At 40.0% G+C, this 14,576-nt stretch overlaps 1 protein-coding gene across 1 annotated transcript in view; it reads right to left on the bottom strand.

Moving 5' to 3' along the window:
* The window catches only part of lgi2a (leucine-rich repeat LGI family, member 2a), a 76,102-nt gene extending 66,006 nt beyond the window's left edge, over window positions 1–10,096 (bottom strand). Inside the window, exons 1-2 of the mRNA XM_073064898.1 lie at window positions 9,377–10,096; window positions 8,303–8,374 (exon numbers count right to left, since the gene is read on the bottom strand). Of these exons, the coding sequence (XP_072920999.1) occupies window positions 8,303–8,374; window positions 9,377–9,558 (254 nt within the window). The 5' untranslated portion in view covers window positions 9,559–10,096. The remainder of the gene's footprint in view (window positions 1–8,302; window positions 8,375–9,376) is intronic.
* Window positions 10,097–14,576: the final 4,480 nt, after the last annotated feature.

Genomic DNA, 14,576 nt, shown 5'->3' with positions numbered 1-14,576 from the left:
ATAAGAAATAAAATGGACAATCTTGAAATTCAGTTACAGATTGGCAAGTATGACATTGTGGCCATCTCTGAAACTTGGCTAAAGGATGGCTGCCATTGGGAGCTGAATGTCCAAGGATATACGGTGTATCAGAAACTTAGGTTAGTACGCAGAGGGGAAATGTGGCCCTGTGTATAAGAAATAACATTACATCATTGGAAAGGGATGACATAGGATTGGAAGGTGTAGAGTCTCTATGGGTTGAGTTAAGAAATGGCAAAGTTAAAAGGACCCTAATGGCAGATGTATACAGGCTCCAAACAGCAGCCGGGATGTGGATTAGAAATTACAGCAGGAGATAGAAAAGGCATGTCAGAAGGGCAATGTCGTGATAATCGTTGGGGATTTTAACATGAAAGTGGATTGGGAAAACCAAGTCAGTACTGGGCCTCAAGAGAAAGAATTTGTAGAATGTCTAAGGGATGGCTTTTTAGAACAGCTTGTTGTTGAGCCCACTAGGGGATGGGCTATGCTGGATTGGGTGTTGTGCAATGATCCGGTGGTGATAAGAGAGCTTAAGGTTAAAGAACCCTTAGGGAACACTGATCACAATATGATTGAGTTCTGTTTGAAATTTGAGAAGGAGAAACTAAATTCCAATGTGTCAGTATTTCAATGGAATAAAGGCAATTACAATGGCAATGAGAGGGGAACTGGCCAAAGTTGACTGGAAAGGGACACTAGCAAGAAGGACAGCACAGCAGCAGTGGCTGGAGTTCCTGCAAAAAATGAGGGAAGTAAAAGACAGATATATTTCAAAGAAGAAATTTTCAAATGGAAGAAGGACACTTTGGCTGACAAGTGAAGCCAGAGCCAAAGTAAAAGCAAAAGGGAGGGCACACAAGGAAGCTTTTGCTATTGGGAAGATAGAGGATTAGGAAGCCTTTAAAAACTTGTAGAAGGATCTCACAAATCAATGAATCTGTTATAAAAAAAAAAGAGCACTCCCTACTTGTACATACTTCTTTCCTTTTGCTTGTTTTTTCTTTCCACTCTTTTCTATAAGTGTATACCCCAGATAAATACTTTGTGGAGATTTGTGATATATATGATTATATGATATATATGTACAATGTCTGAAATACATCTTATGGAAATGTTTGTTTGATGAACTTCAATAAAAAATAAATTACAAAAAAAACTTGTAGAAGGAAACGAAGAAGGTCATTAGTAAGGAAAAGATGAATTATGAAAGGAAGCTGGCGACTAATATCAAAGAAAATACTAAAAGCTTTTTTAAGTATATAAAAGGTAAAAGAGAGTTGTGGGTAAATATTGGACCAATAGAAAATGACACTGGAGGTATTGTAATGAGAGACACAGAAATGGAAGAGGAACTGAATGTGTATTTTGCATCAGTCTTCACAGTGGAAGACATCTGCAGTATACCGGACATTCGAAAGTGTCAGGGAAGTGAAGTATGTGCAGTGAAAATTATGACTGAGAAGGTGCTCAGGATGCTTAATGGTCTGAGGGTGGATAAATCTCCTGGACCTGATGGAATGGACCCTTGGGCTCTGAAGGAAGTAGCTGAAGAGACTGCGGAGGCATTAACAATGATCTTTCAAGAATCGATAGATTCTGGCATTGTACCGGATGACTGGAAAATTGCAAATGTTACTCCACTATTTAAGAAGGGTGGGAGGCAGCAGAAAGGAAACTATAGACCTGTTGGCTTGACATCAGTGGTTGGGAAGTTGTTGGAACTGATTGTTAGGGATGAGATTATGGAATGCCTGGAGGCACATGACAAGATAGGCCAAAGCCAGCATGGTTTCCTGAAAGGAAAATCCTGCCTGACTAACCTACTTCAATTTTTGGAGAGAATTACAAGCAGGGCAGACAAAGGAGAGGCAGTAAATGTGCTGTACTTGGATTTTCAGAAGGCCTTTGACAAGGTGTCGCACATGAGGCTGCTTGGCAAGATAAAAGCCCATGGAATTACAGGGAAGTCACTTGCATGGGTGGAGCATTGGCTGATCGGCAGAAAACAGAGAGTGGGAATAAAGGGATCCTATTCTGGCTGGCTGCCAGTTACCAGTGGAGTTCCATAGGGGTTGGTGTTGGGACCACTGCTTTTTTCAATGAATGTCAATGATTTGGACTATGGGATTAATGGATTTGTGGCTAAATTTGCTGATGATATAAAGATAGGTGGAGGAGCAGGTAGTGTTGAGGGAACAGAGAGCCTGCAGAGAGACTTAGATAGTTCAGGAGAATGGGCAAAGAAGTGGAAAATGAAATACAATGTTGGAAAGTGTATGGTCATACACTTTGGTGGAAGAGATAAACAGGCAGACTATTATTTAGATGTGGAGGGAATACACAACGCAGAGATGCAACGGGACTTGGGAGTCCTTGTGCAGAATACCCTAAAGGTTAACCTCCAGGTTGAGTTGGTGGTGAAGAAGGTGAATGCAATGTTGGCATTCATTTCTAGAGGTATAGAATATAAGAGCAGGGATGTGATGTTGAGGCTCAATAAGGCAATCGTGAGACCACACTTGGAGTATTGTGTGCAGTTTTGGGCTCCTTATTTTCGAAAGGATATATGACATTGGAGAGGGTTCATAGAAGATTCATGAGAATGATTCCAGGAATGAAAGGGTTACCGTATGAGGAGTGTCTGGCAGCTCTTGGACTGTATTCCCTGGAGTTCAGGAGAATGAGGGGGAATCTCATAGAAACATTCTGAATGTTAAAAGGCCTGAACAGATTAGATATGGCAAAGTTATTTCCCATGATAGGGGAGTCTAGGACAAGAGGGCACAACTTCAGGATTGAAGGACGTCCATTTAGAACAGAGATGCAGAGAAATTACTTTAGTCAGAGGGTGGTAAATCTGTGGAATTTGTTGCCACAAGAGGCTCTGGAGGCCAAGTCATTGGGTGTATTAAAGACAGAGATAGATTGTTTCTTGATTAGCCAGGGCATCAAAAGGTATGGGGAGAAGGCAGGGGAGTGGGGATGACTGGAAGAACTGGATCAGCCGTGATTGAATGGCAGAGCAGACTTGATGGGCTGAATGGCCTACTTCTGCTCCTATATCTTATGGTGTTATGGTCTTATTTGTAATTAATTTAGGTCACTTTGCAGCCTCTCTCCCAGATGAACTCAATCGCTTCTCTGCTCGGTTCGATGTCATTAGCTCTGAGCCTCCGAGGAAGGCCACCGCTACAACGTGCAACCTGGTCATCTCTGAGGCTGAGGTACGCAGATGTTTCCAACGAGTGGACAGTTGGAAGGCTGCGGGATCAGACGGTATCCCAGGGTGAGTATTCAGGATGTGCACAACACAACTAGCAGGTGTGTTTACAGACATTTTTAATCTCTCCCTGTCCCAGTGCAGAGTGCCCTCCTGCTTCAAATTATCCACCATTGCTCCTGTACCAAAAATGACAAAGGTAACATGCCTGAATGACTGGTGTCCTGTTGCACTCACCTCAATAATAAGCAAATGCTTTGAGAGGCTGGTCAAGGAATACATTTGCAGCTTGTTACCACCCAAACTGGACCCCCTACAATTTGCCTACCGACACAACTGAATGACAGACGATGCAATAGCCACTTCTATACGTACTGTCCTTACACATCTGGAGAAGAAGGATGCTTATGTGAGAATGCTGTTCTTGGACTACAGTTCAGCATTCAACACCATAATTTCATCCAGGCTCGACAAGAAGCTCAGAGAACTCGGCTTTGACCCTGCCTTGTGCGACTGGATCCTGGACTTCCTGTCAGATCACCAGAAAGTGGTAAGAGTGGGTTCCCTCACCTCCACTCTTCTGACTCTCAATCCAGGAGCCCCTCAGGGCTGTATACTAAGTCCCCTCTTTTACTCCCTGTCAAACAATAACAAGGAGGCTTACAGGGAAGAAATCATCTCCCTGACACAGTGGTGTCAGGAAAACAACCTCTCCTTCAATGTTGCAAAAGCAAAGAAGCTGGTTGTGGATTACAGGAGGAATGGAGACAGGCTAACCCCTATTGACATCAATGGATCTGGGGTTGAGAGGGTAAGCTTTAAGTTCCTCGGCATCCACATCACCGAGGACCTCACATGGTCTGTACACACCAGCTGTGTGGTGAGAAAGGCACCACAGTGCCTCTTTCTCCTCAGACAGTTGAGGAAGTTTGGTATGGGTCCCCAAATCCTAAGAACTTTCTACAGGGGCACAATTGAGAGCATCCTGACTGGCTGTATTTCTGCCTGGTATGGGAACTGTACTTCCCTTAATTGCAGGATTCTGCAAAAAGTGGTGCGGACAGCCCAGCACATCTGTAGTTGTGAACTTCCCATGACTCAGGACATTTACAAAGACAGGTGTGCAAAAAGGGCCCATAGGATCATTAAGGACCTGAGTCACCCCAACCACAATCTATTCCAGCTGTTACCATCCGGGAAATGGTACCGCAGCATAAAAGCCAGGACCAACAAGCTCCAGGACAGCCTCTCCCACCAGGCCATCAGACTGATTAATTCACGCTGATTTGAGTGTACAGTATCTCTATGTTACATTGACAGTTCTATTTATTATAAATTACTGTGATTGCACCCTTAGACAGAGATGTAACGTAAAGATTTTTACTCCTCATGTATGTGAACAATGTACGAAATAAAGTCAATTCAATTCAACTTTGTAGAGATCAGTTTTCACTTTGACACAGAAGAATCTTTTTTCTGTTTTTTGGTGTCAAAAAAGCCAAATTTAATCCACTGTGATTTAATGTTGTAAAACAATAAAACATGAATACTTCCAAGGGTGCTGAATACTTTTTAAAGGCACTGTACATGACTTATTTTTGCTCTTAATTCTTACGGAAATTATTCAACAATTAACACAGTTATAAACTTATAATTGTTTTCCAACTGTCTTGTTGCTTTTTCATGTTTTCTATATTACTTATATACAAATATTAATTTTGCTCCGATATATTAATTCCTTTCCAATGGAGAATAGAAGTTTAAACTAAAACTGCCTCCTATCTAATAATTCAGTCTGAAGCTTAATGCAGTTCAGCACCATGCTACAAAAGTATACTGTGCCAACAGCATTCTGGAACTAGACAGAGAACACAAAGCTTTTCCATCAGCTGTTCCTTCAGAAAAATCGAAACGCTGCCCTGCAGACAGCATAGGCTCAATTGGTGACCTTTTTCTACTCAGCTTTTACTAATATTAATTGCACTTAAGAACTATAGTCATAACTTGACTGCATTACGTGTGCTGATGCCTGAAGTAATTCTTGGAAAATGCAAAAAATTAAAAGCTATTTATTAAGAGTTAAACATTTTGCTGAGAATTTTGAAAAAATATACATGGTTTTTAAATAATACTGATACTTTAACTCATTTTATATCATATGGATCTATAATTTGAGTTCCCTTACTCATGTAAATCACTAATGATACAATATCCATTAGTAAACAATGATGAAAACTACCTTTCCTATATGACAGTTCAGCATTTTAGTGCTACACTAGGATTGTGCCACTTATATTTGGCTCCCTGCAAAAAGAATAGAGTTTATAAAAATAAACAAGTAACATTAATTTCTTCCAGATGAAATAAACACTGAGCAGAAATAGGATCTTGTTACCACCAACTACTGAGTTGTACTTTTGAGAAACAAAAATTAATGTATTTTACTGCCCTTGCCTTCTGAACAACAACATGGTCCTGCAATAATGGGAAAATAATGTTTTACAGAAAAATATTGTCTGTAAATCCATTGTGAATTAATGGAAGTTGGTCCTAACTTTAAGGAACCCACAAGGAATGAATCTGGGTGGGCTGACTGTAGTACAGGTCTGCATGGATTTTGAGCACAATGCTCTCTCTAAATTAATAACTTCTATGAAAGCAATCACAGGATATTCAGTGTGAAATGCAAGAGGACTTCTAAGGGTGAAGCAAATTACTGGCATGGAATGCATCAGGCCATTGGATTTGAGCTATGGAAGATGGAAATTGGTTCTTTAAATGGGAGATTTTAATCTTTAATAGCAACATTCAGACCTTAGGCAAATATGAATTATATGTATTCTCTGTGCACTGCAGATATTGTAACTGTTATTTCAGTCAAAGATAGTCAACATTAATTGAATGACAGAATTCCCATTAAGTAGTACGGTAAATTTTTGAATTTATTTGTAATTGAATACAATTGACAACATTTATTCATGATTTACTTATCTAATTCTGTTGCTACCCCAAATACAGTGAAGTTAATTGTTCAATTTTTAGAACTTTGTTATGGTCCAGAATCTTGTTTTAGACCTAGTGTTGCATTCAAGAACCTTAATCAACTTCATCTCTACATCTGTTTCCATTTAATAGTTCAACTGAATAACCTAAAATTCATAAAACATAAGACCATAAAATATAGGAGTAGAAGTAGACCATTCAGCCCATCGAGTCTGCTCCGCCATTCAATCATGGGCTGATCGAATTCTTCCAGTCATCCCCACTCCCCTGCCTTCTCCCCATACCCTTTGATGCCCTGGCTAATCAAGAACCTATCTATCTCTGCCTTAAACTCAATCAAAGGTTGAGATGGTATAACTGTACACTGTAGACTGCAGAAGACATGGATTATTGGGAAGAATAATATTTCTTTTTTAATATTTCCCTTGCTAGTTTCATTCTTTGTTTTACATATCCCAGATAAGTATCCCTTCTGATTAAACATGTACTGCAGCATTTCTGAACTTCACAATTATATTGAGCAATGACTAAAACATCATTCTTCCCACAGTTCATTACTTCAATGAAAATAATTCAGACCTCAGGAAAATTCATTATTTTTACAATCTTTGTTCCCTCAATGTGTCCTATTTATCCTCCCTTTTACAACTAACATTTTATTCCCGAGGATAGTGTTGAATATTTCAATATACAGTTATGCACATACAGATTTTATGTTTATTGTATGCAAGTTATATTATTGTGTAGCAAACAAAAGATTGGCTGAATTGATATTGAAGTTCATCTATATTATGTATGGTTACAACCTGGCAAGCAGGGTATTCTCTTTCCTGTTTGGCCCTTGCTCTCCAATGCCGGATATTCATCCCTGATTCAAAAAACTCCTTTTCCCTCGTGCTATTTACTCTTGAACTCAGAGTTATCTCCTTCATTCTACTTGGGAAAAGAACACCCTATAATCAGTTTATTCCATTTGGCTTTCTTGCATTCTTTTACATTTATTTTCTTTCATGATTGGATCCTAGTCTTGTGAGCAATCACCTTTTCATCAGTTTAACACTTTCATAAATGAACAATTAATATTCACTGTGCAAATTTGACATTTTTATTACTGGTGCATTTTCTTCAGCTGGCTACCTCCCTGTTACCACTCAACCTTGGTGATCCTCCCATGAGTGTCTGTCTGTGCCACCTCACTGTAACTGCATCCATAACCTGGTAGGAGCGTCGAGAAATGAATGCCTTATAGAAAGGAACTGATGATGATATATCAACCTTGGTAGTGACCCTCAAATTGCCTTAACAAGTTATCTTTATTTTTGATGTCAATGCTCTACTGCACTCCTAAAACTCTTAAAGTAGCAATTCCTGCTTATCTGACCCTTTGTTTATTTATAATTCTTATAGTTATTATTAAAATTGCAAGAAATTTGCGCATCCTTCACTGATTCCCAATTTTCCTGTACTTAACTCAGGAGCAATGATAGCTTATGATGGGTTTTGGATTTGGCGAATCAGCGTTTCATTCTTCGCTTCTGAATGTGGGCAACTGTTTGGCAGCGTCTTCTGCTCGCGCAGATAATGGGATTTACCGCAAAACATCCAGTGAGATTAATAATCCAATCACCCCAGACCGGTTTAAGATACTTTGGGACTCTTTGTGTCTGATAACTATGAACTATGTTGTGAAATGTGGCTTATCAGTGGGATTTCATCTGAATGTTTATCTGCAGATTCGCCCAACCTTCTCAAAACTAAGCCATCTTTTTACAAGAACCCGTCATTGGCAGAGTGGCCAAAGCCCGTGGGAATTGATTTCACATCTGTTCACCACATTGTGGGTAATGATTTTCTGGAGTAAAACCAACAGTAAAACCCTGAGGTTTGATTTCATATGTATATAGGTAGATAAGTATACCTTTAAGAAAAGCGCATCTCACTTATTTGAACAAACCTTATTCAACATTTTTTGCGAGAGGCTTTTACTAGTTTACCCAAAGGGTGTGTGTCGGTGTTCACTCCATCCAGTCCAACAAGAAACACATCCATACTCACAAAAGTTGCAAAAACGGCAAGCTTGAAAACATTCCTTCTCTTATTTCCTGGTAACTTCCATTTACCAAACTCCTGCGGACAGAGATTAAAACAAATCTGGATGCATTTGTTCGTAAAGAATGTAGAGTTGACAGAAAATTTAGCAGCGACTCTTTTCCTGATTCGAGATAATTTATACCACCCCAACCAATTTATAAAGTGGCTTCTGAGCTCGGAGAAGACCCCGGTGCACTTTATAGACACGAGAGATTCTACAAACGTTGGAAGCCCTGACAGCACATTGAACGTGCTGGAGGAACTCAGCAAGTCGGGTAGCATACATGGAAGGAAAGTAACAGTCCACCTTTTGGGCCGAGATCCTTCACAGAAGGTTGGCGAAATATATCAATGGTGGAGATGGAGATTGAGAAAGGGGAGACAATGTCAGAGACAGACAAGTAAAGTTAAAGGGCGGGTGCACTTTATCCAGTTTTGTTCAACATCTGTTTCGAAGTTTTTTTTTTAATGCTAATGTATGTAGGATGCCTAACATGGAAGCTTACAGTTAGATGAAACAAAAGGGATGTAACACACACGAAATGCTGGAGGAACTCAGCAGTCCAGGCAGCACCTATGGAAAAAAGTACAGTCGACGTTTCGGGCCGAACCCCTTCGGCAGGACTGGCACAGCCCCAAACAAACTAATGGAAATGGACCCGTCTTTGAAAGGGAACAGAAGATGGAGACACAGCGCGGCGAGAAAGCAACTCACACTGTCGCATTACGAACGAAAAGCCCAGAAATGCAAAGCGCCATCCTTAATTATTCCTTGCCGTCAATACACGCTAACTGCTCGGGATTGTGAAGCGGAGACTTCGTCTGTCGCCTGTCGCTCGTTTCTTGAGTGCATTAGTTTTATTCCCGAGTTACAGACGGCAGTGGGATATGGTTACAAAATAATATAAGCTATCTCTAACGCTTGTCTTTCAATTCTCCTGCTTGCATTAAAGTTGTCTGCTGAGATAATAAGGACTGTCATTTCTTTTCCAGTAATAGTAAACAATGCATATACGGTCGTCGGTTCTGATTACTTACAGGGACGTTATATCGCCGGCAGTAATTCTTGGGACAGATGAAGTTCCAACACACATGATGGTATCTCTGGTACAGCTACACCGAGAAGGACAATTCGCTTTCTTCCCAATCACATTGCTGAATAACAAGCTGATCCCAATTGTCACAGAGAGCAGCACAAAGCTCTTGTCCAAACTACACATGATTTGGTCTTTGACGCACCCTTACAGAGGGCCATTTAACAAATCATCCCGTACGCTGCCTCTACTTTCTGTATGTACCGTCCGCTGCTTGGGCGAAAGTGCTGACATCAGCCGGTAATTGCAGCCCTGGGTCAATGAATTATTTATTGAATGTTCCAGCTCCAGGGAGTTTAAAAATATCCTCTACCGACACGATAGGTATCATTGTCCTTGTCCCCTTTTCAATCTTCCCCACCGCGGGAGTGACCACGGATCGGTTTTGCGGCCCACCAAAAATGTAATCATTTCCTGCCCGGGACCGACTGTTCAATTATAACATTAGAAAGAAACTTATCTGGACTGAGTTCTCTTGTAAACTGTGAAAAGGAAGTATCACTGTGGTGCCTGTAAGATTTACTTTAATTTCAAACGTAATTACAGTACTTGTTATCCTCGTCATCTGAGGAATTTGCAAATAACCCCACAATTTTCAAAATTATCTTCACGACTGAGCATTTATGCGCTAGAACGAATCTCTATTTGTTTTTACTCGCATGATTAAATTATATTACTTCTAGCAAATTTGATTTTAAAAAATTTTTAAATGACGCCCTTTTGAAAATGACGGGAATTACAGGGAGTACCACGTTAGATCGGAAATCGCTATTCAAAGGGAAATGACTACATTGACTGGCGAATCTTTCACATAACCTGGGATGTTATATTCTCTGCAAGCGTGTGGGGACCCGAAAGAGCCCTCATTTGCACAGGGACACTGTGTGACAACTAGCTCCTTAAGGAAAGGAAACATCACGCGAACTGACTGCGCACCGGGGATTACGAATCACGGGACACCGACCAGCACTCGGCTCACGGGGGTAGCTGCTGACACTCAGCAAGACCGAACTGTTTCACTGGTACCGTCTACAAATAGTCTATGTAACACCTCGGCAGCCTCGGACAGATTGACAAGGCGCTGAGATATGCAATGCCTATTGAAATAGATACCCAGCGGTATTGAAAGCGAAATACTGCACTAGGCGAGAAATATCAAAGGAAAAAAATCCATTATGCCATAATTAAATGCAGCGAAGTGGGCAGGGGAAGGGGGAGAAGGGTGCAATGAAAACACCCTTCATTGGCCCCTCAGCCAATCCATTAACTGACAGCAACTGGCAGGCATGTGACAACTATTCTCTGCTGAAGGGCTTCAGAGTGGAGTGACTGGGTCCGTATTCTAAACTGTTGGGATTCTCTCCAGCCAAATGCAGTGCGAACTGGTGAATTTTGCTTTTAGTCTCCAGTCTCTGGGGTCCGTTTCTTAACAAATACACTCAAAATTTAGCCAAAAGAAATATCAAGTCAATTTTAAATCTAATACAGGTTTTAAAGAAGGAGTAAGATGATTGGGGTGGGGGGGGGGGGGGAACAGAGTGGCTGCGATCTGAAATGCACCAAGGCTGGTGTTCTCATAACATTTAGCAAGTACCCAGAGCACTTAGGCATAGCAGACCCTCTTTAGGGAAGTCTGATGAGTACAGGTGAATACTTGAAGATCGGCATGGATCTGGTGGGCCAGGAGCCTGTGTCTTTGCTGTATGATTCTGTGGCCCTATGATAATCAAGGAAGACAGTATAATGATGCAGCATTTTGTGTGTGTTGCTTGAGACAATATAATGATACAGGAAGATGCTGAAAGGAAGAGAGGTCCTTCTTGGATGTGTAAAGCAACACACACACACACACACACACACACACACACACACACACACACACACACACACACACACACACACACACACACACACACACACACACACACACACACACACACACACACACACACACACACAAGGATAAATCAATATTCATGCCTTCAGGTTGGAGGTTACCCGGCAGATTCGCAAGTGAAATGTTGCCTCACCTGGAAGGACTGTTTGGGACCTTGAATGGAGGTGAGGGAGGGGGTGTATGATCAGGTATAGCACTTAGTCGCTTGCAGGGATAAGTACCAGGAGGGAGATTATTGGGGAGAGACAAATGGGCAAGGGGGTCGCGTAGGGAGCGATGCCTGTGGAAAGCAGAGATTGGGGAAGGGAAAGATGTATTTAACGGTATTTATCTCTTTGGAGATGGTGGAAGCTGCAAAGCATGATATGTTAGATGCAGAGGCTGATGGGGTGCTAGGCAAGGACAAGAGAAACTCTATCACTGCTAGCCATATGAAGGTATCTCTCTCAGATGAAGTGACTGTTCTATGATGCATTACTCCTGAACTAGCTTTGTGCAAATTTTATATGTTCTTAAAGCAGATCAGGTAACCAAGATGTAAATCCTTTGGAACATATTTTTCAAAGTCATTTGATTTTCAAGATATTTTTCATCACTGATTTCTGCTTGCTCTTCAGAAAATCTGCATAATCATTTAGTGATTTACATAATTTTTGAAATATATGGCCACCAGATAAATACCTACAACTTTTGTTTAATTAATGCTTCTCTGGGTAAGACAGCCTGATTATGCACATTCATAGACTAAAGTCTAAAAACAGGTACCACTAAAATAATATTTTCAGTTTAAGTAATATTTGGCTTTTGTTTAATGATGCAGAATGAAACTTATAATGCTGAAAATACCAAAATGCTATTGGAAAATTGTGCACTGATTATCGATCAAGTAAAGTGCACTGCAATGTGTTCAAGTTGGTGCTGATGTTGCACTGTATATGAAATCATTGTCTCCAAATGTAATGGGTAAAGAATGAACAACGTTAGTCAATTAAACAAGCAATATTAATTGCAATTCTTTCCATTTCATTCATTTTATGGTTTTCAATTATAATGAACTTAATCACAGTGTTAATAATTTATAATAGAGGGAATTGGAATGTTGACTATAAGACAATTTAGGAAGCCCAATAATTTAAGCAGTTTAAAATTAATTTCCCTCATGTCACCATTTTGAATCTTGAGGCTGTCATTTTTTGAACAACCCACCACATTTAGGCAAATTACTTCATTCAATGTATTGTTCATTTTTACTTCAACAGACCATAAACAATGTGTACCTTCTTTATTTAACTTATATTGTCACTTAAGGGAGGCAAGCAAGCACACAGAATGTAAAAATGCAGGGCATCAATTAGCCTTGATTGTTCTCAAGATGACCTGCAGGACTGGTCCTTGTATGCTCTCTACTGTGGTGAACCTTTTCATCCATCTCCTGTAAAAAGCAATTAACTACTTAGTTCAAGTCTGCAGTGTACACAGAAGAGATCAACTCGATTATGAGCTAGGTTCAAATTACAAAATGTTAACAGTAAAAGCCAAAAAAAAGTCTGATCAATAAAATTTCAATCTAGGAAGTATTCCCTTCAGTGTAATAGTACACAATGAAAGGGAAGTAGTTGGGAGCAGTACTGATCAGTGTATTATGTCCTGATGCAACAAATACTGACTCTACAGTAATACTGAAAATGGAGCAAGTTCTCTCAATGTTAAAGCCAATGATGCAGCTTCAACTAATAACAAGAACAATAAACTGTCAATCAATTCCTTTTATATTTGTGGCACAGTGCGAAGCACAAATTGTTCCACTGGTTAAACTGCAACAATAATTAAATGACTCTGAAGGACTTTGGAGACATGATAATGGGCTAAGTTGATACAGGCTCTATGTGTCCAGGAAATAATGCATTTTCCACTATTCAATGATCCAAAGACCAGAATTTTGTAATCAAAGAACTCCATCTTCGTGAAATATCAATTTGTTTATATTCAAATGAGTTTACTGAACGGATTTTTCATGCGTTCAGATAACATTAGGAATAAAATAGTATACAAATTGTATTTTACTAATAGAATGTGTAGGACAAATAATGGATATACATATTTTAGACTGAATGAGAAACTTTTGATTTAAGTAAGCCTATAGGTCTTAATTATCCAAAGTGTAAGAATTTGTTTCAGTTCAAATCAATTTTCCAAAGTCATCTTGACATTTGAAAACGTCGCCTTATTTATCCATAAATTATTGGGACCTGTCAATGATAAATAAATCCAATTATCCAACAGCAAAAGAGAATTATTTGCTATTACTGTCACTATCATGCTTCACAAGATCATACTTAACATGAAAAGTTATTTGAGTTGTATATTACATACATTAAATGAGTAAGAAATATCTAGCATTTTAAAATTTGAAACAATTGCCTGAAAATTGGGTTTCATCTACCACAACCTGGTGGCTTTTATCACTTACGCCACTTTATCCCACTCAAAAAAATGCATAATTGACCAATGGAAGTAGAACCTCTGTGGTTAACATTCTACATCAAGTGGGATCTGTGCAGATCCGAATGGGACCAGGCTCAATGGGCCAAAGTGCAGAGACTTTGCATCATGGAATTACAGAAGACATCAGCCTTTAAAGGCACACTGTTCCTGGCAGCAAAGCTGCAGCAACTCACTTTCCAGTTGCCATGGAGAAGGTGAGACTATTGGTTAAAGGGGTGAACACTATAAACCCGTGAAAGAACACTGAAGTTCTTATAACTGGAACGCATACTAGGAGGGATGTTTTATGTGCTGGGGGTTCGTGTTGAGATGGAATAGACTACCTGCCAGCACCACGGTTAGGAGACCTTGACTGAAGCTCAAGTGGTTTCCTCCAGTCGGGAGAATTTACAAACATGGAGCAATTTTTTAAAATCTTGTGTTACATAAAGATAAGCAGATACTCATACATTTTGTAAGTCAGGCAAGTTTACTGATCTTTACTCACATAGTCTATCACTTTGCTCCTCTCCTACACTATTATTGGCCTTCAAGTGACATCCTACCACATCACTGCCTGTACAAAAGGACATGCCTCCGAATTTGGACAATGAACAGCTTATACTTCTGTTCAGGCGCAGTTATCAAGGAATAGAAAGCAGTCCCCCCTCCCCTGCAGAAGGAGGTTCATGTGAGTCCTGCTCTTCAAAAGAGCCTGGGGAGACAGGTAACAGTCAGGAGAGGGAAGGGCAAGAGTCAGATA

This window comes from Hemitrygon akajei, chromosome 13, assembly GCF_048418815.1.
Source record: "Hemitrygon akajei chromosome 13, sHemAka1.3, whole genome shotgun sequence".
Classification (NCBI taxonomy): domain Eukaryota; kingdom Metazoa; phylum Chordata; class Chondrichthyes; order Myliobatiformes; family Dasyatidae; genus Hemitrygon; species Hemitrygon akajei.
The sequence above is the reverse complement of the archived record's forward strand: the minus strand, read 5'-3'. Positions and strand labels throughout refer to the sequence as shown.